This window comes from Bos grunniens, chromosome 9 (assembly GCF_055505025.1).
Source record: "Bos grunniens cultivar Pamir isolate PY7600 chromosome 9, Bosgru_T2T1.0, whole genome shotgun sequence".
Classification (NCBI taxonomy): Eukaryota; Metazoa; Chordata; class Mammalia; order Artiodactyla; family Bovidae; genus Bos; species Bos grunniens.
Genome location: NC_141173.1, coordinates 96,136,447 through 96,164,326, shown reverse-complemented (window position 1 = coordinate 96,164,326; position 27,880 = coordinate 96,136,447). Strand labels below are relative to the sequence as shown.

At 48.2% G+C, this 27,880-nt stretch overlaps 1 protein-coding gene across 2 annotated transcripts in view; it reads left to right on the top strand.

Annotated features, from left to right (window-relative positions):
• The first annotated feature begins 1,514 nt into the window (after window positions 1-1,514).
• The window catches only part of EZR (ezrin), a 45,902-nt gene continuing 19,536 nt past the window's right edge, over window positions 1,515-27,880 (top strand). Inside the window, exons 1-3 of one of the 2 annotated variants that reach the window (XM_086318582.1) lie at window positions 1,515-1,566; window positions 2,528-2,615; window positions 25,947-26,030. In XM_086318582.1, the coding sequence (XP_086174708.1) occupies window positions 2,604-2,615; window positions 25,947-26,030 (96 nt within the window). In that variant the 5' untranslated portion in view covers window positions 1,515-1,566; window positions 2,528-2,603. Of the gene's footprint in view, window positions 1,646-2,527; window positions 2,616-25,946; window positions 26,031-27,880 lie in introns of both variants that reach the window. The other variant, XM_086318584.1, reaches the window with a different exon arrangement.

The following is a 27,880-nucleotide window of genomic DNA, read 5'->3' as shown; positions in this document are numbered from 1 at the left end:
CCAATGCATGAAAGTGAAAAGTGAAAGTGAAGTCGCTCAGTGGTGTCCGACTCTTAGCGACCCCATGGACTGCAGCCTACCAGGCTCCTCCATCCATGGGATTTTCCAGGCAAGAGTACTGGAGTGGGGTGCCATCGCCTAAGAGACTCTTACCATTTAGTGTTTGCCCAGAGTCACTAGTTGCTCTCTGTACCAGGACAGATTTGCACTCTTACTATGTGCCAGGCACTGTTCTAGGCATCTTATATGTATCCACTCATTGTTGTTGTGCTAGTCACTCAGTGGTGTCCAACTCTTTGTGACCCCATGGACTATAGCCCACCAGGTTCCTTTGTCCATGAGATTCTCCAGGCCAGACTACTGGAGTGGGTTGCCATTCCCTTCTCCAGGGGATCTTCCTGACCCAAGGATGGAATCTGGGTCTCACCGTCTGAACCGCTAGGGAAGTCCTTGACTCTTTAAATCCTCATAACAACTCTGTGAAATAGGTGCCATAATTATGCCATTTTACAAATGGTAAAGTGTTAAATAACTTATTCAACTCAAATAGGGAGTTAGACCAGGAAAGGAATTCAGGAAAATCTCTGGCCTCAACCCTTAGCCTACATCACAATCACCTGGAGGGCTTTAAGATTCAGACTTCGGGCCCCAGGCGGAGAGTTTCTAATTCTGTAGGTTTGGGGAAGTAGCTGTGAATTTCCATTTCTGCAAGTTCCCAGGTGATGCTGTTATTGCTAGTCTGGGAAGCAGGCTTTGAGAACCGGTGCTCTCGTTAGCTCTCTTAATCGCTGCGCAACAAATCCCAATGGCCACCAAGGTCCGTGTGTGTGTTTAAATCCTTTTGAGAACCATTTGCAAAAACAAAATTAAAAAAAAAAAATTCTCAGAATTTCTAAGGAGATTTCTTCTCTATCCTCCGCCCCCACCCCCCCATAAACTTTGAGTTAATCAAGTCAAATGAGGCCACAAGGGTGTCCTTTAACCAAGAGCGTTGGGCTATGGAGCGCCTTCTAATGCTTGTGCCCATCATCTCCGCGGAATCAGAGCGCCGAGGCGGCCACGTGCGCGGGGAGACACAGCAGCCCAGGTCCCCGGTTCTCAAAAATTATCCCGTCTCGGCGCCGGGGTCGAGGACGACAAAATGACCTTACCACGGGGACGGCCGCACCCCGAGAGGCCCCGCTCCTCGGCGGCGGCAGCCTTCCGGCCCCAGCAGGCTTATTTACACATCCCTGCACTCCCTCGGTCCACCGCGGGACGGTCTCGCACCTCTCCTCCACCCTCGGGAGCTGAGTCAAGGTCGGCAAAGTTCTCCGAGGGCGAGGAGAAGGGCAGAGAAGGCTTGAGGGGAGGTCTTTCCGAGGGTGGGGGAGGCGGGGGGCGCCCCCTCCCCGGGTCCCCGCGGCCATCTTCCCCGCGAGCCGCACCTCGCAGGCCGGGCGGGGTGGGCAGGGGCGCGGCCCCGGGGCCCCGCCCCGCCGGGGACTCTCGGGAGCGCGGGCCGCGGGTGCACTGCTCGGACGCACGGATCGCGGGGAGCGCAGCCGTCCTCTGCAGGAGCCGCGGGTGAGCGGGGCGCGGCCCGGGTCGGCGGGAGCGGGGTTCGCGCCGCGCGCTCGGCTGAGGGGCCGGAACAGGACGACAGGTGTGGCGGCGCAGGACGCCCGGCCGACGGGGCAGTGGGCGCGGGAGCCCAGGACCGGCGGGACCCTGGCGCGGCCCACACACGCGGCAGGTGGAGCCGAGGCTGCCCGCGTGGCCGCCGCGCGACCTCCCGCGCCCCAGCCTGGCCCCTCGGGCCCTTCTCCCGGAGCGCCGGTGGAGCCCGGGCTGCGTGAACGCGCCCCCGACCCCCCGCGCCCGCGTCCGGGCGGGGACCATTTTCACAAAGTATTTCTCAAAGGGTTGACGGTTGCGGTTTCAGCCCTGGGGCAAACGGTTGCTTCACAAAGTGAAACTTGCCGTCTTCTGGGATCCCGCGGGCTTCCGGGGCGCCTCGAGAAGTTCCTCGGCGGACAGCCCCCCATTCCCCCGGCCCCGACCCGGCCCGGCCCTCTCCCAGCAGCCCAGGCCCCTAGCCAGCAGCTGCCCCGCCCGGCCCCGCCCGGCCCCGCCCGGCCCCGCCCCGCTCCTCCCCTCCCCTCCTGTCCTCTCCTCTGAGCTCCCCGCCGCCCGCGCTCCGCGCCCCGCCCCCGCCGGGCCGCGCCCCTGGCCACACCCCTCCCCTGCGCTCCTTCCCCCGACGCCGCGCTCCCACCGCCCGGGCCCCGCCTCCGGCCCCGCCCCATGGCGTATGGCTCCGCCCACGCCCCGCCCCCCGGCGCCGCGCCCCCACCGCCCCCTCGGCGCTGGGCCCGCCCGGCCCGCGGTAATTGCAGGTTGGGCGGTGACTCATTCCGGCGCCCGCCCGGCCGGTTCTTAAGCGGCAGCGCGGGGCGGGCGCCGAGTCTTGGGGCGGCGGCGGCGGCGGCGGCGGGAGCGGCAGGAGGAGTGCTGGGCACGCTCACAGGGCTTCCTCCGCCTGCAGGTCGGGAAAGGGCGTTTCAGCTGCTGCTGGAGAGCGTGTTTCCAAGGAAGGCGAGAAAACCCGTCCAGAACCGAAAATGCCGAAACCGGTAAGTTCTCGGATGTGTGTGGGCAGGGCGGGATGTGTTGAGCACGATTTTCAAGCGGAGTTATCTGGGCGAGGTTTGGGGCTTTTGGGGTTTTTTTTTGGGGGGGGGGGTAGAATAAGGTTCTAGGCGGACGAGAGGGCAGGAGCAGGGGATCGTCTCCGCTCTTTTCTTCCTCGTCATCCCTTTGTGGAACTCTTGGAGAAAACAAGATTGCGATGCTGTTCTCTCTACGGCCCTTTTGTTTGCGAGCCCCCTCCGCCACCGCGCCTTGGGGGTTAGGGTCTTTGAGAAAAATCCGAATGCCTTTTAGACGGCTTTGGGCGGTGGAAAACCCCTGTCCTAAGACAACCTGGAAGTTTTCTTCCCCGAAGAGGAGCCTGAGTCGCAGGAGAGGCAGGTGGCTTCCCACGGCGCGCGCCCGCTGCCTTCCCGGGTCTGGGAGCAGGCGAGCCCCAACTCCTCCCCTGGCGCTCTCTTTTAAAGGGGGGGTGGAGGGGATACTCTCTGGGGGTAGCCTCGTTCCAGTTCATCCTACTGAAGCCGTGCTCTGTTAACCCGGGAATTTGCTGGTGGCAGCAGGATTCCTATCTCGGAGAGGGCTTTGGTAATGAACTTGAATTGCAGATGAAGGCAGGCAGCCCAGGAGTTTGATAATCAGGCTCCTGGCGCACCTCCGAAACATCAGCTGACCCCCGAGCGCTGCTGCGCCCGCACCTCTTACCCCCACTCTCCCCGAATCTGATTTATGTCGCCTGAATCTGTCTCTCTGGTGGGATGGTGGCCAGCCTGGGCTTCATACGGCTTTCATTTAAGTTGGGCGAACAAGGCAGCTTCTTTGTGACCATTGTTTCTTAGCAAGTGGTATCTGTTACACCAGCTTGAACACAGGTGAACTGGTGACCAGATAATTGGGGAGGAGATAATTGAAGATTTTTGGAGTTTTGAATCCCAGTGGCGAGAATATCTGGATTCACTGAAAATTACAATAAAAGATTCCTACGAAATTTATGAAAATACACCCCATACATAAAATACATACATAATTTCATATACGTATGGAGTTTATGAGAAACCTTCTAGTTTTTCAAACGAGTTGGTTCTGTAGTCAGTGCTTATGTGTTTTGTTTTCTACCGTCACATTTTAGATTCTCTGAAAGGAGTTCTTTATAAGTTTTTACTGTTAGGTTAAATAAATTACTATGTTCATAGGCTAATAGATTGAGAAGCCAGTAGAGGTTTCGCCTCAGTTACATCATCAAGATGATTCATTCACGATGCAGACAATTTTTTTTTCCTACACTGAATAATTCTTTTCATTTCCAGTTGGTAGTTGGCACATGACCTTCGGGCTTTACAGTTCGTGTGGTGTAAAACGGACCTAAACATAGAGCTTTACTCCGGGCATAGCCCTGTACTGGTTACTCAGAGCAGTGATCAGGAACTTACCGCTCCTGGTCTGTGGCTTTCACTAAAGAAAAGATGTTGAGAGTTCAGCTTTTAAAATATCACTCAGATAACAGTCGGTATACCCGTCTCCTATCAGTCACTACTTTTGTTTCTCATAAAGTCTTCTTTTCCTGGCGTGTGTGTTTTTTGTTTGTTTTTTAGTGGTGGAGTTTACATGACGTACACTTGACCGTCTCAGGGATTTTTAAGCGTACAGTTTAGGGCATTAAGTACGTGCACACTGTCGTGCAGTTGTCACCACCACGCACCTGCAGAACTTTTTCCTCGTTCCAAACGGAAACTGTGCACATTAAACACTCACTTCTTTTCCCCACTCCCTGCAGCCCCTGGCAGCCGCCCCTCTCCTTTCTGTCTCTCTGCCTTTGACTCCTCTCGGTGCCTCACGTGAGATTGCACAGCATTTGTCCTTCTGTGATGGTTCATTCCACTTGGCACGGTGTCCGCAGAGTCCACCCTTGTGCCGTGTGTGGGAATGGCCTTGCTTTTTAAGGCTCTCTTCTTTCTTAGGGCAGGTATGTTTTCATTTCATTTGGCTTTAAAGTTCCTTTATGATGGACCAGAAACTTAACAATGTTTTTCTGACAAAGTAGTTGTTGAATTCTTTCAGGAAGGATAGTAGTAGCCATTCTTGACTTGTAACCTCCTTGTATGTTAGGGTCGCAGTAACTCAGAGTAAGGTTCTGAAAGACTATGTTTTATGTAATTTTTACAGTTATTTGCAGGTGGAATTGTGAGGTGTCCTTTTATGAGCCACAGATGTCGACCATGGGAAGTTTCTACCTCCTACCTTTTTGGTGGAGTAGGGTCTTGGAGATTTTGCCTTGTAAAATGAATACACTTAACTCTTTGTCCATGTGAATCCCATGAGGGCCACCTGCAGGTCCTTAAGAGCTTACTGGCTGATGGGCCCTCTAAGGCTGTTAGAGTGTATCTAGTTTTTGTTACTGTTGTTTTTTGCTCCCTCCCTGGATGTTAAAGTGGATGCATCATCAGCAAGCTTTGCAGGTGTGTCCTTGGAACAGTTATCGATTCCTATTATTCAAGCCCAAACCAAGAATTCTGGTAGGTGACTTCCCATTGTGATTTTTAACAACAGGAATAAGGGCAAACCGTAAAGTTGGCTGTAGAGTCAGGATCTGGGCCGCCTCTGACCCCTTGAATTTGGCAGGCAGAGTATTTTTGATTGTGTCTGAATAGTCAGTGGATGGTGACTCTATTCGCAAAACAATTACATAAAGGAAATGATATCTATTTGCTGCTTTTTCTCTTGATACTGCTCGTTAGGAAGACTGCACGTCTGCTTTCAGAGAGCATCTTGGCCCCGTCTCTGGGTGCCAGGCACAAAGTATCACGCAGATGGTTGCAACAGATCTTGTCCTCAGGGAGCTTACAGTCTGGGACCCGAGCCCAGACTCAGGCAGACACTGGGAAGGGGACCTGGAAAACTCCCTGGGAGCCATCCAGAAGGGAAAGAGGCTTAGGTAACGTGTGACACAGCTGAGTAGAAAAGCCAGCCAGTGTGGAAATGGGCAGGCCGACTGAGGAGTCTTGCTCAGTCCCCTGGGCTGGTCCCCCGGGAGCTGCAGGGCTGCGGTCCATCGTCTGGTTTTGCTTTTCCCAGAGCTGCTCTGGGCTGTGACGGGTAGACAGCCAAGGAGGATGGTTTGAGGTCCAGAAGGCACCACGGCCTCTGCCCACCTGGCCGGTCTGGCCTGGTTGGTGTCTCTCATCTGGGAGAGGCGTGGACTGGGTGCTCAGGGCCGTGGCTCAGGAAGCCTGCCCCGTGTGCCCACGGTCGACTGAAGGTGACCCACGGGCTCCTTCCCCTTCCTGCTTCCTCCCCGCTCCCCCACCCTCTTTCCTCGTTGTGACAGAGGACCCACGGGGCGGCAGGAAGGAAAGCCGCTGCAGTCAGGCTTAGGGATGAAAAGGCTGTTGTGTCAGGGCCAAGCTCTCAGCTGTTTCTGAGAAGTTTAGCCCGAGCTGCCTTTCAGTGGCACCCGTGATGCCTTAGCCATTCAGCCCTGAAGTGTCGATAAGGAAGTTTCTAATGTACAAGTAGATCGACTCCCTTCAGTAGAACAACTGAAAGTGTGTTTGGAATCCTGCCCTGTGCTAGAGTCGTCAGATAATTTCTGAGATGCCCTTGCCTCTTGAGACTTTGTATTCTTTTCCATTAAGGATTTTAACAGGGATATGTTTTCTACCTCCCTCATCCCCCCGCCCTCCCCCCCCAACTGAGGACACGTGGAGTCACTTTTGTCTATCTCCCCCCCTCCACCGCACCCAGATGGAGAGTTAGGCAGCTGAGACTCTCACGTGTTGGTGAGACACGCGGGCTGGGCGGTGTTGTCTGTCTGGTCATGCTGGAAGGCACAGGGAACGGGTCTGTGCGCTCATCCCTTTGTCCAGCATTCGTTTACCATGCTGGTGTTGAGGCTGGTGAGCAGACGCAGAAACAGCCCCTGCTGCCGTGGATTTCCAGTCCGGTGGGAGGGACAGACAGTGGTCGTGGGGTAACTTGAGTGTGTGCGAAGCTGTGCCTGCAGGGGAGTCCTGGGCTGGGGGTCAGGAACAGCACTGCCTGTGCTTGAGAAGCTAGAGTGCAGGGGTGTCCAGGTGGGGGCACACCCGCCCGCGGAAACCACTTGCATGCAGGCCCTGTGGTGGGAGAGAGTAGGTGAGTGTAGGCTTCCAGGAGAAGGCCTGGAAACAGCCCCGTGGGGGCTTAACTCCAGGGAAGCTCTGAAGGGTTTTAACTTGGAAGGAGGTGGCCTGGTCAGACTTGCTTTAGGGTTAGGGCTTCCCTGGTGGCTCAGACGGTAAAGCGGCTGCCTGTAATGTAGGAGATCTGGGTTTGATCCTTGGGTTGGGAAGATCCCCTGGAGAAGGAAATGGCAACCCACTCCAGTACTTTTGCCTGGAAAATTCCATGAACTGAGGAGCCTGCTGGGCTACAGTCCATGGGGTTGCAAAGAGTAGACACAACTGAGCACTTTCTTTCAGGTTAGTGTTAGAGTTAGGTTTAGGCTTAGGGTTAGAGTTGAGGTTGGAGGCAGGAGGCACTGTGCTGAGAGACAGTGGCCGCCGGGACCTGGTGGGGTGCGGGGTCGGGGGCACAGGATGAGTTTGGGAGCTCTTTCGGAGGTGACCTTGATGGGGCTCAGTGATGGGCTGGTTATGCTGGGCCAGAGGGCGCCAGCTCGCGCAACTGGGTGCATGGTGGTGCCATTCACGCCATCCTCTGAGATAAGGAGCCTGGAAAAGGATCGAGTGTGGGAGGGGAGGCCTAGAGTTTGGTGGGTACATGTTAATAAATTTGTGACTGTGACTGATGAAAGAACTCACCTTCTTTCATGATTCTCACCATGGCCCGCTGCCATAATATCTTGCAAGTACCAGACTTCGCCAATGGTAGGATTTTGGAACCTGCATCAACTAAAAGTGGTCCAGCAGCTTCAGGTTTCTCCTGAGTGTACATGCACGCTGTAGACACACATCGTTAAACGCGAGCGTTCATTTAGTACTGGACTCTCACTTCAGGGTGTTCCAGAGTATCTGGACACGTGAAGGTTCCTGGTCCCTCTGCTGAATCCCCATCTCTGGGGACAGGAGGACTGGGTGTCTGTGCTTTAAGTAAGTTCCCCAGATGGCTGCGATGCACTCCCAGAGTCTGGGAACCGATGATTTCATAGGAAAAGGACAGTTTTTATATATTCCTTTCTCTTGGGCCCCAGCAATGCGATGAGGCTGTCTTAGTGGGGTTGATACTGGTGGTTGTGTGTGGGCCATGATGGCCAGTGTAATCCCAGTGCCTCCGCCCAGGCAGAGGCGCTCAGGGCATAGATACACGGTCCCAGCTCCAGTGCCATGGGGGCCGACATTGGTGTTTGGAACGTGGCCAGGGTGGGAAAAGGGAGATCACTGGATGGGGCTGAGGCTGCAGAAAGGCAAGCCCAGCTATGGTGCAGAGCGTGTCTCTGATTTGAAGTTCTCTCTGCAGGGAGTTCAGTTGCAGAGCTTAATTTGGCAGTGACCAACGAGCTTTCAAATTTTGGCTCTCTTTGTTTTTAAAGGGGAAAAGAGGCCAACATTTCCTATTAAATGGCTGGGAACAAAGAGATCTCATTCCTTTTTTCCTCTTTTTTCTCCTATCCTTCCACACTGGCCTCTCCTTTTAATTACCATCCTAAATAATAGTATTGTAATTTCTAACAACATTTTGAATAATTTTACTAGTTGTTGCATTTTAGAAAAAGAAAGCAATATCACAACTAGTTAATTAACAATTCTTTACTTTTTTTAGCTTAAACTTTGAATCTGACACTTTGGGAATTCTTGGGGTAATTCAGTATAACTCTTTCTTACAGTAATTAGGCATTTCAATTCGAATCTGAAGTAGTAGGATTCAGTCTTTTCTTTGAAAATTAGTGAATACATTTTGAATTATCCCTTATGTTTTATTTAACTTCAGTACTAACTACACTTGGGATTCAACTACTCAATTAATTAGTTTTTAATTTCAGCGCTTTCTGTGCATCTGCCACTACTAATTAAATATGGAATATCTATTGAAGAGACCAGAAAGTTGCCTTATTTTGCTTCTAATATGCTATCTATGGCTTTTGACATAAAGAATAAAGATCTTATTCCAGACTTCTGTAAATAGTTTTCTTTTTTAAGAAAGAAAAATAAACTTTGTGCTATGAGTTAGAGACTTTTGACTAAAGTGAAATACTTAATTTCTGTTAACATCTTATGGAGAAACCCAAATGAACTTTTTGGCCAGCCCAATATAGTTAACGTACATAACTTTTCCAAATAAAATAAAAATGCAAAGAGCCATAAAAATAGTTTTGTAATTTACTATTTACCTGTACTTTGGCAAGCCATTTAGTTTCTGTGAGGCTCTATTTTGTTCCTCTGTAAAGTGAAAGTTAAAGAAAAAAAATTTTTTAAGTGAAAAGAATGTTATGTAAAATAAACTGAGACAGGGGACTTCCCGGAGGGTCCAGTGGTAGAGAATCGTTTTGCATTGCAGGGTCATGAGTTTGATCCCTGGCCAGGGAACTAAGATCCCACATGCTGTGGAGCAACTAAGCCCATGCACCACAAGTAAGATCCAGGACAACCAAATACATTTTTTTAAGTTAAAAAAAAAGAACAAAAGGTTTAAAAAATCATAGTAAACTGAGACAAAGCTTATATTTGTGAAATCCAAACAGTTTCTCTTCCAACGTTGTGAACTTTATTTAGTTTCCTATGCACGCCTCCCCCTTGAAACATAATCTACAAACTCCCAGTGTAACCCGTAGTTAAAACCGAGGGCTTTTGACCCTGGGTTGCTATGAACCAGGTGACGTTGGTCAGTAGATCTTCAGGGAAAACAGCGGTGTGAAACGTTTGGGTTATTTAGTGAAAGGGAGTACTCTCTCTTTCATCCTCTGTCTTCTCATTGTCAGAATTCCCTTGTAAATCACATGGGTTCCTTCCTCATTTATTGAAGCCCGATTATATGCCTTATGTGCTAGGTGTCGACTATAATAATAAGAGGTTTTTGCCTTGAAGGGGAGCCTGGTATGTAAACAATTGCAGTGCAGTATGGTGAGTGTGGTAATAGAGATACAGAATATTATGTGCCCTGGAGAGCCAGGAAACGCCTCCCAGCTGCGGGAGATGCCTCGGGTGGGTATTGAGGGATGCGTAGGAGTTCGCCAGTGCCAAAAGGCAGAAGGGCATTTCAGGCAGCAGCAGTGGTTGCTACTGTTTTCCTTGTTTTACGATTCCCATTCCATCCTCCAAGCCTGTTTAAACACCCATGGATAAACAGTAATGCTGTTTCAAAGGAAATGGAAAAAAGTGTGTTATCATAATAATTATTCTTTTAACCTAATATACTTGAGAAAACAAACCTTGTACGCAAAATGAAAAATTTCTGACCCTGACCGGACTTTTATTGATAAAGGATGAAACTTTATAATAAGCAGCATTAGACTTTGCTCTCCATTCTATTAGATTTGAAGTCACTGCTGCTGCTGCCGCTAAGTCACTTCAGTCATGTCCGACTCACTACCCACAGCCTAATTTTCTTTTCTATTTTTGCCTGAGAGATGATCAATTTAAAACTGTCTATATCAAAAGATTGTCGTTTCAAGTATCGTAAACCGTTGTTTCCACTTCAGGATGGGGTAGGGAAAGGCCTCCTCTGCCTGTGGGGTACCAGGATTGGTTTTTACAATTTGAAGGGTTTTTCCAAGCAGTAAGAACAATAATATACAACAACCACCAAATAATGGCCCGCAAAGCCTGAAGTATTTACTGTCTGGCCTGTTACTGAAAAAATTTGCCAATCCCTGCTTTAGGATAAAAGTAATTATTGCTGAGCCTTTTATGTAACTTCCTGTCTATTTCATGACGAAGCTAATAGTATATGGAGCCGGATCCACCCCATTGGTTCCAATTTTTAAAACTATTTCATCAAAGTACAAAGAATTGGTTTCGTTAGCTGGCGTCCAGTGCATCGCAGGCCTGAGGTGGACGTTTCCTGTGAGCTTCATCACCAAGGAGCAGGCATGGCTGGCGCTGTGGTAATGTTTTAAACAAGGCTGGTGTTCTGCAGATCTTGTTTCTCTAGGGAAGTGGTGGTATCCTGTGTCACATTTGCTCAGCCATTGTATAATGACAGGTTTCTGGCATATGCTAAAAGAAAGCAATTTGTACCCGATATTTGAGTTGGAAAGAGAGTGTTATATGAATGGGTTGCTTTTTTTCCATCACCGATCATTTAAAATTAACTGTTGTCTATGTGTGAGTGTTTGAGCCTAGATGGTTTTATAATTTGATCCCTAGTTGGGAGCATTTTGGCTAAAGGAGAGCCCCCTCTCTCACTGTCCGCCCCTTACTGCTTATTTCTACGCAAAACGGCGATAGATAAACTCGTTTCTTTGCTTTCTGTCTTTCCTGGCCCCAGAGTGAGAAGCCAAGTGGTTTGGGGGTGGGGGCATCATTATCTGCTTCTGGAAGAGACGTTTAAGTGCTTGCTTCATTGGCAGATAGAGGGAAGAAGGGTCGGTGTGTAGGGAGCGTGCCTGCCGCTCATTGTCCCCGAGCCCTTCCCCCTCTCTGGAAATGAGGTCCCAGGACCTGCCTTGAACTGTGTGTAGCAGGGTCTCTTTGTCACACAGAGGACAGTGTAAATGTGGCCACTCCACTTGGAACAAGTGAATTCTGATCTGATTAAAAGCTTTCATACCTCATGGTGGGCATCCTTTTTTTTTTCTTAACCCCTGACTTAAACAGCCTAATAATGCAATAGATTTTTGGCCTGCTTTTTCCTCCTGTTCCCACAATGAATACCACCACAACCCTCCGTAAAATTCATCTGTCATTCAACAAGTAGAGAAGCTACTGTATGCTGGGTTATTTCGGTCCTGGGAGTATGTTGGTGAGCAAGATGGGGGTAATGCCTGCTTTCAAGATCCTTACACTGTAGTGGAGAAAGATAGCTGCTGTACGGGGGTGATGGGAGCTGGGGTCCGCTCTCATCCGGGCTTTGCCAAGAGGTGCAGGTACTTGTATCCTCTTCACTGATTGTTTTCTTGGTTGAAGAGTTGAAACCCCAAGCAGAGTGACTTAGCCAACAGCATGTGACTTTTTTTTTTGTTTTTTTGGTAAATCACCATTGCATTGGACCGTGAGCCAAGGTGACATTTCTGTAGGAACCTGTTTTCACAGTAGGTTTGGTGATAAGTACATGGTCATTTGCAATACCTGCTTGGATTCTTCCATCATTTCTCAAGCATTTGTTTTTGTGAAATTTATTCTTTCTGAATAATATTTTGCATGTTGTACTATTATTAGACTTCCCTGGTGGCTCAGATGGTAAAGCGTCTGTCTACAATGCGGGAGACCTGGGTTCGATCCCTGGGTGGGGAAGATCCTCTGGAGAAGGAAATGGCAATCCACTCCAGTACTATTGCGTGGAAAATCCCATGGACAGAGGAGCCAGGTAGGTAACAGTCCATGGGGTCGCAAAGAGTTGGACACGACTGAGCGACTTCACTTCACTTCACCGTTACTACGTCTATAGGTTTTTTTGGTAAAACAGGTTTTAGAAACATATCCAACATTGTTCCTTAAGTTTTTAAAGAGAAAACTGAATCACAGATCACTTGGTAGAAGCTTAGAACCTAAGTTTTAAATTGGAACCGCCTCTTTATTTATGAAAATATATATTAGTATTCTCGTCAAGCTGTTTCACTGCCTTGATTACATAATTATGGATGTTGCTCATTAGGTGTTCAAGTATCTGCTTACATAATACATTGCTGTTTGGGTGGGACTCTTAAGTGGGACTTAGATAGGGAGATAGGATGAGGAAAACCTGATGTTTATTAAGAAACTGGCCAAACAGGGCAGTTTGGAAATATAAGATGACAAAGTTGCAGAGGGATTGGGGAGCCATTGAACATTGACTAAACTTTAATAATAATAAGTTGCTCAGTCATGTCCAACTCTTTGTGACCCCATGGGCTGTAGCTCGCCAGGTTCCTCTGTCCATGGGATTCTTCAGATAGGAATACTGGAGTGGGTTGCCATTTCCTTTTCCAGGGGATCTTCCTGACCCAGGGATCAAACCTGCATCTCTTAGGTATCCTTCATTGGCAGGCAGGTTCTTTACCACTAGCGCCACCTAAGGAATAGTTTTTTAATTGTGGGCTATGATGGGACATGGTGGTTTTGTATTTGTGTATGCTTATATATATTTATATATGTATCTAAGCTTAAAATATATTTAAAGTCCATTAGGGCTACATACTGAAGTTTTTACAAGTGAAGTGATATACAATGGTCTTAAAATGTACTAGCAAAAAAAATTTTTTAAGTGGTAGAGTGGATGAGTCAGGAGTCTTGGATGAGGAGTCCACCACTCTGTTCTCTCTGCTTTTGTGAATGTTTCCAGTTTTCCAAAATAAAAAGGTTGGTTTTTTGTTTGTTTTTTTTTAAAGCACCTTGTAGGGGCAGAGGGGAAAGATGCCGTCACTTTTTCAAATCACCAGATCCCCCCAGGATCTGGCCCCCAGAGGAGAACCGCAGCCCTTTGGTGCTCGGACGAAATTGGGGACTGACTTAACCCCACCTGGGCCCTCTCACCCTCCACACTCCTTTTATTAAAGGAGAACTCAGGTCAGAATTGCAGTGACTTGGAAACACACAGAACTGTCTGTTCCCAGTTGGTTCCTCTATGACTCTCTATTCCCACGATTTTTTTTTTTCTTGGTGGGGGAAGGGGTGACCCAACTAGAAATAGGTCATTGTCTCAATAGCTGCATTCTCGAAGCTGAAAATTGGAAATGAGCACACTCAAGGGTGGGGCATTACTTAGTGGAATCTTGAGCAGCCATTTGAAGAGATGAGTGTGCAGTCCGTGCTGGGACTGGGGGTGGGGTGGGAGGAGGTGAGACCTGCAGGAAATGCAGCAGCGGGGAGCTGCAGGGGCTGGTGGGCGGGCTTGAGAAGCAGCCACCAGGTCTCCTCACTCCCGTCCAGGAACCGCCTACAGAATTACAATCCTGCTCCAGATGTAACATACTTGATTGTGACAAAGTATAAATTGAAGAGGTTATTTTTTTATAAACTTCCTATAATTTCAGAAACAAAGTGATTTAAAGGCACAAGTTCAACCGAAGTTGGTTTACTCAAAGCAGATTTTGTTTGCTGATTTTTTTGTTTGTTTTTTAGCTTGGATTAAAAAAAAAACATTGTTTGGGGTCTCTGTTTTTGAAAGATGGTAGAAGTAAAGACTTCTTGGTCAAGTTCAAGTACACCTTATCAAAGCTCCTTACAGGAGAAATATTCTTTAACACCATTCCCAGTGTAGAAGTTAGTAATAATACTGCAGCACATGTGATCTTAACTAGGGGCAACGATTTATTTCAGAAATGGTGCAGGGTTTTAGCATGGCTTATTTCATATGCCCTTCGCTAAAACATCAGGTTAGCAAAGGAACGACGTTGTTTTGACACTTTAATTCTTTCACAAGCTTTTCCCCCACTGGATTAGAAAACTGTTCATAAACTTCTAAATTTACTAAGAAAACAGTGCGCTCCAGGTGGAATGAAGTTTAGTCTATAGGCCTTTAATTTCCTGTGTTTTATGAGCCTGGAATTAAAAACCATTGTAGCATGTGATAGCCCTTTTGGCCCTGTCCCTTACTTTGCGTTCTTTTATGGGATCCTAAGTTTGTGGATATGATTAACCTCCCTTCTCAGTGAACTAAATCAGTGCTGAAATCGTATGCCACATCTAGTAAAGCTGAAATGACATATATCACAGAATCAAGAATCCACAAGCCTAGTAGATACAGAGAAGGTGACCTCGAATGATGATCTGTTTTACCTGCCCAGAGCTGGGAGAGCAGAGGTGGGTATAGATTATTTGTGTTTCTGGGAAGAAACAGGTTTCTTTTGCAAAAGGTAAACTTTCTCTCTGTTTTTACCCCTTCCTACAGAAAGTGGTGTCCGTGTGTCTAGTTTAAAATGTACACATTGGGTGTATGTGATTCCTAGTGTAGAGGAAGTCAGTTCCTACTCACAGACGCTCCCAATAAAAGATCGTAAAAACCAAGAGCCAGCAGGTATCAGGGATATTCTTTTCACGTGTCATGGGCAGGTAGGGAAATCCCACCAGGTTACCCTGCAGCGCGGACCTGGAACTTGGATGAGAGTGAGGATGCTTGCGTTTGTCAGGGGGCAGGCAAGTGGTTTCTCACGGCCTCAGTTTCCTCCTTCCAAAGGCAGTGCCTCAGCTGGTGAACTGCGGGGAGGGTATAGCACTGACTGTTTGCAAAACCCCGGTTTTAAAGTAGGGGAGGGGACTGACCCTCCTTTTTAGTGGGACACTCAGAAAGTTCCCTTCCAGCTCTAAAGTCAGGATTTTCTCTAGTTACGAGCACAGGCGGGAGTGGTTTGTCCGCTTTTTGTATTGTTAAGCAGCCTTGGCTGACAGGAAGTGGGTCTGGGGGCAGGAAGTGGCCTACTTTCAGAGGAAAAGGAGCTCTTTAGAAAGACTCGGGATTTCACTTCATGTTCTTGAAATTATACAATGGGTATTAGTAGATCTGAGCTCTTTTTTCCTGTCTGTATCATCTATCCATGTACTTTACAGACTGTACACTCTGGAATTTGGAAATAACAAACTTCAAAATTTTAAAATCAATGAAGATACAGCTTTAGGACTAACATTTTAAGAGCTATACAACTATAAATATTTTTAATAGGTAAGGAAATTTATAGGCCTCAGTTTCTCAACCTTTGAAAGAAGGTATTCAGGCTAACTTTTACCTAAATACCCATTTAGAGTCATCCTATGAAATAGTTATTCCTCCTTCCTATTCTGTGGTTTCTTTGATAGCTCAGTTGGTAAAGAATCCGCCTGCAATGCAGGAGACCCTGGTTCGATTCCTGGGCCAGGGGAGATCCCCTGGAGAAGGGATAGGCTACCCGCTCCAGTATTCTTGGGCTTCTGGTGGCTCAGCTGGTAAAGAATCCAACTGCAGTGCGGGAGACCTGAGTTCGATCCCTGAGTTGGGAAGATCCCGTGGAGAAAGGAAGGGCTACCCACTCCAGTATTCTGGCCTAGAAAATTCCATGGACTGTACAGTCCATGGGGTCATAAAGAGTCGTACATGATTGAGTGGCTTTCACTTTTCTTTCCTCCCTATTCTAACTGTTCTACTTAGAACATATATTTTTGTAACATAAATAGGATCTAAAATATGGCATAATGTAGATATCTGAAACAGAAGTTATAGGGAAATTCCAAGACCCAGCTTTCACGTTTCACTCTGCCCTGTTATTATCCACAGCATGTTAAGAATTTAGCTTTTTCCCTGTAAGCTTAGCCTAAAGGTGGTGGAGGAGAGCAGTTTGGAAATGAGAGGTATGTAGTGTGGGTTTTCATGATCCACTCTAAGTTCCCAATACTCCTTAAAGTGATACGAAGTCTCTGTAACATAAGGCAGATGCCCACCCCAGGGCATCCTGACTCTCTGAAGATGGGAACCAAGAAACTCTACCTATTGCTGCTTGGTTTGTAATAGAGTCGCATTGGCTTATTTGACATTGAACTCTCTAGATCTGACTTGACTTTTCATCAGTCTACGTGCGTGTGCTAATTCGCTTCAGTCGTGTCCCTATGGACTGTAGCCCACCAGGGTCCTCTGTCCATAGGATTCTCCAGGCAAGAATACTGAAGTGGGTTGCCATGCCCTCCTCCAGGGGATCTTCCCGACCTCGGGATCGAACCCACGTCTCTTACCTCTCCTGAATTGGCAGGCGGGTTCTTGGCATGGAGAAGTGGGCGGGGAGGGCAGGGCCGTTGGCATCCAGAAGGATGATGGCTTTGCCTGAGGTGCTCGATTGTGCTGGGTTAAATTCAGTTTCTTGACAGATACTACCTACAGGGAACTTGGAGTCTTTCTTACTGTCAGTCTCAGTCTGAATATAGAACTTCCTGCTGGAGGAATGACCATTATCACAGGGATGCAGTCATCTAGAACTCCCTGATGGACGCCAGGAGACCAGGGGAAACCAACGCAGGCATCCCCCTGTCCTTGTAGTCCCAGGAATAGCGCCTATCCGTGACTCAGGAAGCGAGGCCAGCACTTTGACCTCGTCAGGAGTTGTCACGAGTGGACTCTTGTAGCCCTAACGTTTGATGGTTTTATTATTCCTATTACTGGGCAATAAGAGGCTGCTATATTATCCTGGTTTTGTACAGTTTTACGGAAAGTTTAATAGAATGCGAGTTTGTGTCTGTCTTACCCATGTGTCTCAGCTGGGTTGTTGTGCTTCAGACCAGTTGATGGTGTGTGGAATTCTTACTGCATTGCCTGGCAGTTTGTGTTCTGATGAATTCCATAGATTTTTTGTTCTACAAGATTTGTGGAGCTAGAGGGCCAGTTTTCTTTGGCATCTGGAAAGTTTTCCTAAGCCTAACCAGCCAGTTTCTTCACCCGGATTCTTTTTCTTCTTTAACCTTGAAAAAGAAGACAGGAGATAACGATTGGGTACAAGTGGCACAGTGCTAAAGAATCCACCTGGCAACGCAGGAGATGCAAGAGACGGGTTCGGTCCCTGGGTCTGGAAGATCCCCTGGAGAAGGAAATGGCAACCCACTCCAGGATTCTTGCCTGGAAAATTCCATGGGTAGAGGAGCCTGGTGGGCTGCAGTTCATGGGGTTGAAAGAGTCTGACATGACTGGGCACAAGCACACACACATACTTTATCTTGAGTTTAAAACTTAAGATACAGAGGAGCATGAAAGGAAGGAGTAATAATAAAAATTATCATCCATTGGTGGTCAGGTTTGCCATAGGGTTATATTATTAGTAAGATGTAGTCAGCCGTTCTTCCCACCTTCTCTAAAGGTCAGTAAACCACATGAAGTCGGGTGTTAAGAGCTCGAGCTTACACGCGTGCCTCTGGAATTGCTGTGAATCCAGCTTGCCTTCAGGTGCAAGGTGACTTGTAGCCACTGCTGTTGGTGGCAGCATTTTAGAGCCACCCCTGCCTCCCTCTTGACTGACAGCGTAGTTGATGTCTTTGCCACTATGGTCAGTATCAGTTTACTGTGGACATTACTCCATTTAATGAAAAATGTGTTTTAAGGCCACATTTCTATTTACTCGTCTTCTCTCTGTACAGTGTTTTCATTTTTTTGACATACTGGTTTTTGTTTTGACCTCTCTATGCTTACAAGAATGGTGTACCACACAGGCGTTTTCTCAACTGCCTTTCATGAACAGAACACTAGACACTTCTAAAAAAACTATATGCTTATTAGAAACTGTAGCGATGTAAAGTATGGTCATCAGATTTTTAATGGCAACTATTTTGTAGAATTTTGTTTATAATAAACAGTGTTACTGGGGGCAGCACTGAACATCTAAGACAGCCACTTCATTTTATAGAAACAAAGTTGTCTGTAACGTATCAGCCATTGCCAAGACCATGTGAGGAGGATGAGTGATGTGGCCCGAGAGGAGCTAAACAACGAAAGATCACTTGGCCTTTGGGGCTTTCCGACTTTGCTTTCTAAGTTGGCTGAATTCACAGGTCTGCGTTTCTACACTCAGCTGATTCCTTAATCAGGTTTGCTGAGCTCATGGTAATGATTTACAGAGGGTAGTTATCTGTTAGCCAGCATTTGTAAATGACCACTGTGTGTCATAGCTAACGCTGGGACTTAACTGAGTTGGAGTATTGTTCATGGAGATTGATTTTTATCTTAAAGGAGATCAGGCTGCAAAGAGGACTAAAACAGGGATTCCTCTGTGGAGACATCTCATTAAGAAAACCTGTCTGTGTGAGTTCAGGTCTAGTACTGAACGAGAGCCTGCTGCTGCTGCTGCTAAGTCGCTTCAGTCGTGTCCGACTCTGTGCGGCCCCATAGACAGCAGCCCACCAGGCTTCCCCGTCCCTGGGACTCTCCAGGCAAGAACACTGGAGTGGGTTGCCATTGCCTTCTCCAATGTGTGAAAGTGAAGTCGCTCAGTCGTGTCCAGCTCTTCGCGGCCCCATGGACTGGAGCCTACCAGGCTCCTCCGTCCATGGGATTTTCCAGGCAAGAGTGCTGGAGTGGGGTGCCATCGCCTTCTCCGGAACTGAAGCCTAGTCAAGAGTACTTTCCTGTGGTGGAGGATCAGCAGTAGCCGTCAGTACATTAACCTTGGGGGCTTCTCTGGCCAACCAGTGGGTGACACTTCCAGTGTGTGTGTTGGGGGTGCCGGGTGGGAGGAGATGGATCCCAGGTGCTCAGGGCCAAGAGCCCAGGGCGCAGAGCAGAAGCAATGTTGTAACAAATTCAGTGAAGACTTTTGAAAGTGGTCCACATCCTCCCCAGCAACAAAAGTTAAAAGGAAACAAAACTGGGGTGGGGGGAGCCATTAATCTTGCCAAAAGAAGCTGTGGCTCCTGCATGTTCAGAGTGCTAGCCAGGCCTCTTTCCCCAGCTGGGTTGCCTGGGTGTGGCCTCTCTTGTGAGCGGGGAAGAGCGGGGCCCACCCAGCCTCCTGAGTCAGCACCTCTGGGCCCGGGGCCCAGGAAGCTGTTTCAACAAGCTCTCCAGGTTAACTCTGCGGTGCATTCAAGTTCGAGAACCCCTGGTGGAGCATGGGGGCCCGGGGGGAGCAGCCTATAAGGCGTGGCTGCTCCTGCCTCCTCTGTGCCCAGGAAGCAGGCCTGGTGTGGCCTCAGCAAACGGGCCCCGGAAGGGTTTAGGGGGTGACTCCACGAAAGGAAAACACAGAGGTAGTGTTGAAAAACACAGAGGTAGTTAAGGTTGAGATAAAAAAAGATTTTGGGCACTTCATTGAATGCTGGCGATGGTGTGCTCCACACCATCGGAGTTAAGTGCAAAACAAGACTCTGTTGCTGCTTAAAATTCAGAGAAAGAACTTGAGTTGCTTGGGATACCCCTGAACAAGAGAGCCTGGGTTCTCCCTTCAGCCCATGGGAGGGCTGCTCCCTCTGCCCACCTGCTCCTGGTCTGTACAGGGAAGGGCCTCATAGGCCTTGTGGCCTCCAGCGCCAGGGCACCTCGGGGCGGGCAGGAGTCAGTGCTTTGTTTGGCAAGCTGGCACCTTCTTCCTGAGAACACAGCGTATTTTTATTTACAGCTTAAATGACACAGTACGACTGAAGCGACTTAGCAGCAGCAGCACACTTAAATTGCATTTTGGTTTAAAAAATGCATTTTCTTTCATCTTCACCCCTAAATTTTTTTTTATCCATTTGAATACCACATTGACCATCAGATCAAATCAGATCAGATCAGTCGCTCAGTCTTATCCGACTCTTTGCGACCCCATGAACTGCAGCACACCAGGCCTCCCTGTCCATCACCAACTCCCGGAGTTCACTCAGACTCATGTCCATCAAGTCAGTGATGCCATCCAGCCATCTCATCCTCTGTCGTCCCCTTCTCCTGCCCCCAATCCCTCCCAGCATCAGGGTCTTTTCCGATGAGTCAGCTCTCTGCATGAGGTGGCCAAAGTACTGTCTAGTTCAAATGACCTGTTTTCCAGCTGTTTCATATATATCATCACCAAAGAACATGGCAAGTAATAAGGAAGGTCTGCAACCCAAAATATCCACCAGCAGTGAATAGACAGACAAAAGGGATCCAGGTAGCGGAATATTACTTGGTAGTGAAAAAGGGGGAGTGCTCATACATGATCCAACGGATAAGTCTTGAAAACATGAAGTGACAAAAGCAAGACCCCAAGGACCACGTGGTAAAATGATTCTGTTTCTGTAAAGTGTCCAAAATAGAGAAGTCTGTGGAGACAGAAAGTAGATTCTTGGTTGCCAGGGCTGGGAGGAAGGCGTAATGGGAGTGACTGCTAGTGGGCATGGGATTTCTTTCTGGGGTGATGAAATGTTTCTAAAATTAGTGGGGTTGGTTGCATAACTCTGAGAAGTTAGTAAAAACCACCGAAGTGCACATTTTAAATGGTGAGTTTTATGGGATGTAAGTTATATTCTAACAAAGCTGTTGTAGACTAATGATTCAAGGATGAAAAACCAAAATACAGTATCATCTCAGTAATTATTCAGTACGTGAACCAAAATAGCACCTGAAGGAGATTTTACAGTTCGTTTCAGTTGTAAAACTTTTTTTCCTCCTCACGCTCTCGGGCTTTCGTTCTCCCATTTGTGGGAGAAATTTTACCAGACAACTTCCTGTCAGAGCCTTTCTAAGCATTTGAAGGCTCTTATCCAAATATTTGAAAACTGTGGAAGCTGCTGAAGTGGCACTTTGAAAGAGGGCGGGGATGTTGAAAACAGCCGCTGACATTTTAAATGATTAAGAAAGGTCAGGCCCTCGGCGTAATCTTGGTGGTGCTTAGATAGTTGTGCTCACACTAATTTTGAGTAAATGCAGGTGTGATAATATACGGATTAATCTGTTATTGCCGAGTCCACTGCCTGCAGTCCAAACATTCAAATGTTACTATTTGAATTTCCCTTTCTCAGTGGGTTTCCTGATTCCAGGTATATAGTAAAATCACTGCAAACTTGTTTCCCCTGCAGTATTCTGGCTTCTAAATCACCTGAACTGGGTTGGTCTATTAAGATGTAAAGCAGCTGCTTGTTTGTGAAAGATCTGGTCTTGAAATTCTCCTTCCTGTCTTGGTCTTCAGTACGGTGTGAATTTATTTTGTAAAAAGTGTGGCTGGAGAGGTTATCTTTCTTACACCGAGTTTAAAGTAGTTCAGGAGGAAGTAGACATTTCTCAAATGAAAAATTGCAAGACTAGATTTCCTTACTAAAGTGAGGAGAGATTAGTGAGGGGGGTAATTTGACAGCCAGAAATTCAGCTTACACATATATGGGTTACGAGTAAAATAATAGTATTTTATGGTCAACTCTCTTCCGTATCTCAGACTCTTAGAAGGCATTTTAGATACCACTTTGATAAAATTACACTGAGAAGGCTCAAAAATCATGTTTTCCAAAGTACTGTCCTGGAATTTCACAATTTGCATGAATACCGTATACTCTCAAAGCCTTTTGATTAACTAAACAAAAAAATCAGAAACCGAGAGCCTCAGGCTGCGCGACCTCAGAATACTGCCTCCCCACCCCCAGGCCTTTTCCCCTCTCTCGAGGTTCAGTTAGTTGTGCAGAAAGTGCCAGCCACGGGGTGGATGGTGCAGTGTCGAAAGCCACTCCTGTCGTTAAGCTGTAGAATGCAGAGTTGGAAGATCCTTACAGATAAGTCTTCATTTTATGGCCCACTGAGCTGGGAATGCCTCCCCCACACTGGGGGCTGGGACCGCGGGGGCCGGGGCGGGAGGAGGCCTGGGCTCGGAGGCAGGTCCGGCTGTCCGCCTGCCTGGTGTTCGAGTGCCCATCTGCTGGACAGAATGAGCCAAGGGGACGGCAGGTTTCAGATTGGGGTTTAACACCTTTAATTCCTTATTGGGAAAAGAGTTGTCAGTTGCATTGGAGCAACAGAACCTGTACTGTATCGTGTGTCTGGTTGGAGAGGAGCATCCCCCTCTTTGCGCATGTGAAAACAGGTGTGAGCTTCTCCTTTGTCCGTGAAAACAGTCTCCCAGCCGGCTCGTGATTTTCGTGATTTTCATGTGAATTTACCACCCCTCTGCGTGCCTTGCCAGAGGAGGAGCCAAGGTGCGTGAGTGCTCAGCCCTGTTCACGTCTTTGCACCCTGTGAACCGTAGCCCATTAGGCTCCTCTGCCCATGGGATTCTCCAGACAAGAATGCTGGAGTGGGTTGCCATTTCCTCCTCCAGGGGATCTTCCCCACCTAGGGACTCAAACCCAGTTCTCCTGTGTCTCCTGCATTGGCAGGCAGATTCTTTACCACTGAGCCACCTGGGAAGCCCCTAAAACACATTATCTTACTTTAAAATTCTGACCTAGTATACAACTGTTTAAAAGAGTCTCATTATTGTAGAGTGCTAATGTGATTCCCATATTGAAACTGACTAATGAATTCCCATTATACATAGTGGAGTGTGGTCAGGTCTGGTTCCTTTAGGTTCACCTCATTATTGTAGAGTGCCAATGTGACTCCCATGTTGAAACTCACTTACGAATTCCCAATATAGATAGTGGAGTGTGCTTATGTCTGGTTCCTTTAGGTTCTGACATTTTAGAAATCTAATTGCATCTTCATGCCATAGCTTCAAATGGAGTAGCGTTTGAAGGAGCAACATGAATTATTAAATTTATCATCTACGCCAGCCACATGGTTCTTTGTGTGTATATAAGGGGTGAGGGTACCTGGACAAAATTAAACTTTTATCACTGCTGCCCCCTTCAGACACAGCAGAATGTTAGAAAGGGTTTCAGCCTGGGAAAAAACACTGCCCTTTTGGGGGTAGATTTTAAATGACTAACTGCACACCCGCACCGCACATTCCTATGGGATTTTGCTGCCTTCAGAGAATATCGCCTTTAATAAAAGTGTGTGATCTGGGGGAGAATAGAAAGGCAGTAAAGATGGCAAAACACGGTGGTTTTCTCCAGTCTGCGAGTCTTTTGGGTTTGCGTGGTGATGCATTTAAGCCCTGGACCTCCGCTTCTCACGGGACCGTTCTCACGTTTGTCATGTGAAGCACGTAATCCCACTGTTTTTCCGTGGCGCCACTGCAAACACAAGAGCTCGCTTTTTCCAGGTACACTTAAAACAACCGATTATATCAGGGAAACCGGACAGGATAATAAAGAGGAGAGTTGGGACGCCAAAGCCCGATTTCTTTAAAAAACAAACAAACAAAAAAACAACCCTGGATAAGTGGACCAAAACATGCAGATGAATGGTCCCAATCTTCTGAGTAAACGTATCACTTTAAACTGTGAAAGTTCACACTGTATTTCCGCATTGTGACAGATGTGTAAAGTAACACACTACTGATGGAGCATAAGCCCCAGCCCCTGTGAGGGGTGTGAGGAGGCTGGGGGCGCATCAAGCACACACACGTCTAGTCCTGCAGAGCCGCTTGGGCTCATTCACGTGGTGTTCATGAGTGTCTGGCTGTCATGAGTTCTGTCTCAACCTTGGTCTCAAGATGGTTGACTGTGTGCCGTTAGTGAAACATGCATACACTGATCACAGTTACCTTGACTTTGTGCTTTTGGGGGTTGTCTGAGAGTGTTAGTGCCTCCCTGAATTCGAACTGGGGCCAGTTAGCTGTTCCTTCTGACGGGGCTGGTGGGGAGACGCCTGCTTCCCGCTGCCCGGCCCGTGGTCAGAAGAGCCTTGCCCCCTCTCCGGCTTGCCGGCTGTGTTCCAGGTCCTGCGCCAGATTGCATGATCACCAGTGTGCTGGACTCGGGAAAGTTCCTAGAAAGATCAGGCCAGGTGACACTTGGCACCACGTCCCGGAGCTGCTGAGGGTGATTTTAAGTCCTGTGGCGGGAAGGGCAGTTTTTGCAGGTTGCACAGACCCTCCTGATAACACTTAATTTTTAAGAAGTTCATTTTCTATGTATCACTGGGTTGTCACATCTTAACCTTAGTAATAAGTATTCATTTTGCAGATTATTGCTTTTTCAAAGAGTTGTGTGAACTTTGAGTCAAATGTGAACCTGCTCAGAACCTTAAAATAGCTTCCCCTCCCCCCTAAATTCCTGTTAATAAGTTTGCAAAATGGTTAAACATGGTGTGGTGATCACTTTTTTATGTTAATTATTAGCATTGGTCTTAGGAGGTGACTTTTTTTCTCTTCCTCAGATTTAGAGGTGATCAAGGTTTAGAAGTTAAGAGTCTGAAGTGTGAGCCTCTGGTCTCTTGTATTCATCTCAACCGGGGTAGAAGCTTTGGGCCCACATCGTCTGGTCGTTCAGTCTCTGAGTCAGTAAATAATAGAGAAAGGCCTGTGAGGTCCAGCGTTGGTCAGCGCCCACCTCCCCACTGTAGTCTCAGGTGTGGCATCCTCGGTAGGCTTCTGAGTGTAACCCGGAGCTGCATTTGTTACAGAATGTTTGCGTTTGGGGCTGCTTTTCACATCTCTCATATGTGGCCTTGGAACCATAATTGAGAGAGAGAGACTTGCTTTATTTTGTGCTTCATAACAGCCATTTCGTGACTTCTTTAAAATATTGCTGTCAGGAAAAGGAAGAAACTTGGGCTTTATGTTTTGATAAACTTGAAGTCTCTAAGATGTGCCTAGTCTTGCTTCTTAGTAAACTTCATTTCTTGAATGTGTAGACTTGAGATTGGAGAGGAAACTTTTTAAAACCTGGAGCATTGTGCCTCCCTTCTCTATGTTATGTTGGGCAGAGACCCTTTAAGACGGACTGGATGTATGTATCCATCGTCACAGTTTTGAGCCTTAGGGAAAAAACTACGTGAACAAAAATTAGTCTTTACGACTTCGAGTCTATGTATCTAGCCAGGGCCTCACCAGGTTCAGAACTTACGTCAGGAGGCTAAATAATACAGTTAATCTGTGTCCTTGTTACATTTCCATCTGAGTGGGACGAGTTTGGAATATATGTCTATCTGCTGTTTCTGTATTTCACTTGAAAAATGGTGAGAAGCAAACATTTCTTAAGTACCGTAGTTGCTGTGAAATTTTCCTCCGGGGCTGTGATATAAAGTAGATAGATTTGTATGTTTTTCAGATGCTAGCGAGTTCTGGGTTTTTTCAAGTGATAGATTTGAAAATTGCCTGTAAGTAAATGTTTTTAAACCACCAACTGTATGGCAGCTTCGATGACATTTTTCCCAGCCTTCCTGTCCTGGTAATGCTTCCGTGTTTTTCCTGCCTTCATAACTATCCTTTTGGATTCCTGCACAGCACTCTGTCCTCCTGGGCGTGTCTTCAGCCATTTGCCCGCCTCCCTTCACTGTTGAGGTCTCTCAAGTTGCTGTACATAGCCTTCTCTCCTATTACCTGCAGACTTGGTGTGGGTTCCCCAGGGGCGGCTCCCCACCCGTGGGGCTTCACAGACCTGTGGGTAGGGGTCAGAATGTGAGATGGTGTGTGTGTGCAAAGTATATTAACAGTCATCAAAGTATCTTTATAGAAAAACAGCTTAGACCTAAGTGTGAGTGTGCTTTTTTTAAAGCCACGAGGACACGTTTGAATCCAAGCTGCATATGTGTGCAGAGCTGGGTGTGTGTGTGTGTGTGGTGACAGACGTGAGCTCAGATGTGGAGGCTGGATGTGTGTGTGTGGTGACAGACATGAGTTCGGGTGTGGAGGAGGAACACTCTTGCCGCGTTGCTCGGGACCTTTGGGTTTCGGTGGAAGACTTGGGCTACATCTACAAGAACACCCGGTTAAGCGTGATGTGTTTTTTTTTTTTTTTTTTTTTTTTCAGATCAACGTCCGAGTGACCACCATGGATGCGGAGCTGGAGTTTGCCATCCAGCCAAACACCACAGGAAAGCAGCTTTTTGATCAGGTTGGTCTCTGCGCACTTCAGAGGGTTCCCAGTTAGAAAAGAGCATCTGAATCCCTTTGTTTGCTGAGCACAGTCATTACCTCCATCCGCAGCTTGCTCCTCTTGGTGGAGCTGACCGCCAGCGGGACCCGTGCTCCCCAGGGGTGCTCCCTGTCCACAGTCCCCGAGGAGAAGGGACCCCATGCAGTCTTCCTGAGCCAGGGCCTCACCTGCGAGCCCTGCCTGCTGCCTCTCCCACGGGGGTCTCCACAGTCCCCCTGGCTGTTTCCTGCCACCTGGTGCAGGGCGGGGGAACAGGGCACAGTGAGGAGCCAGGCTAGCATCTCCCAGCCCTCCCTGCAGCTGCAGCATCCCGAGCCCCTCGGGTGCCAGCATGCACCTCTCCCTTTTAACAAGAGCAGCGAACCACTGTGAGGGCCATGATAATTCTTCAATGGAACAGTTCCTGAGCTTTAGGCAGAGCGAGACCTACTTTTCCGGGCTCCATAGATTCTGCGCTGGGACTGAGGGCCCAGTAGGGCGACAGGGCTGGGCTGGGTGTGTGCATTCCCGGCCACCTGCTCCGTTGGCAGCCTTCCTGAGAGGCCTTGCCGGTGGTCAGGCGCTGCTTCGCACCCCAGCACCGACCTGGAAATTGGAGTGGAGTTTTGGCAAATGTAGAAGCTGGAGGTGACTTACCGGGGTCTGGTGGGGTCTCCCTTTCATCGTCCCCAAATTTCCCTGAACCAGTGAGCAGGTCTGCCCAAGGGCTCCGCCAGGTGCAGGGCCGGGACACTGAGTGGACAGGACGTGGCTTCCCGCGGGTCAGACCCAGGCCAAGGCTGCAGTTGGTGGATGGAGCGGAAGGGCTGGCAGGGAGCGGGGATGGCTGGGCCACGTGGGGCTTTCTCCGGCAGCCTTGAAGCTGCTCAGAGAGGAAGGCGGGGCAGGTTTCCTATCCAGACCTTGAGGTGGAGGGAGGTTTGGCTTGTGGGGAGTTAGAAACTAGCAGTGAGGGGGTTGGAGGAAACCTGATCTGGGAACCGGCCTCCTGCACTTGCTACCATGGAAACCAGACCTGGGGCTTCACCCGAGTCTCGGGGGTAAGCCCTGATGGGGGTCAACACAGCCTTTGTGTCTTTCACAATGAGGAGTCCCGGGTAGAGACCTTCCTCCCCTTTTCTGGGTGTGTGGAGGGAGTGGATGAGTGGGTCTGTCCCTGGCCCGGCAGTGAACAGCCGGGGCCTCCAGCAAGTATCCGCCCCCTCCTGCCAAAGCCAGTGAGGAAGCAGGCTCAGGGCAGACTTCAGTATTGATATCGGATTTGTCACTTGCGGTGTGTACAGTCCTCTTTCAAGTTTGATAGAAGTCATATGTTTGAAGAATGGTAACCTTTTTTTTTTTTTTTCCAAGGCTTAACATTACGTGTCATAGAATTTATACAGCAAAATCCTAGGACTCGGTTTTGATGATATTCAGCAAGTGTCCACAGCAAATTGCTTTTGGGCTTCAAGGCACAAAAATAACCAGCGTGGGACTCTCTCTCTGACCGACCACGGGAGACTTTTTTCCCTAGTACTAGAGAGGATTTGTCCCAGGGACGGGGGAGCCTGGTGGGCTGCCGTCTATGGGGTCACACAGAGTCGGACACGACTGAAGCGACTTACCAGCACCGGAGAGGATTTGAAACGGAAACTCTCCCTATGACCTAGGGCTGAATTCTCCCTTCCTGTATCAGAATTTCACATTTCTGGGGGTGGTTGGAGTCAGTCTCGGCACATGTAAAGCTGAGCACCCCCTCATCCCTGGAAGCTTGCTGCCTCTGCACGTGGGCACCCCTGGTGGGAGCAGCCACACCTGGGGCACACACA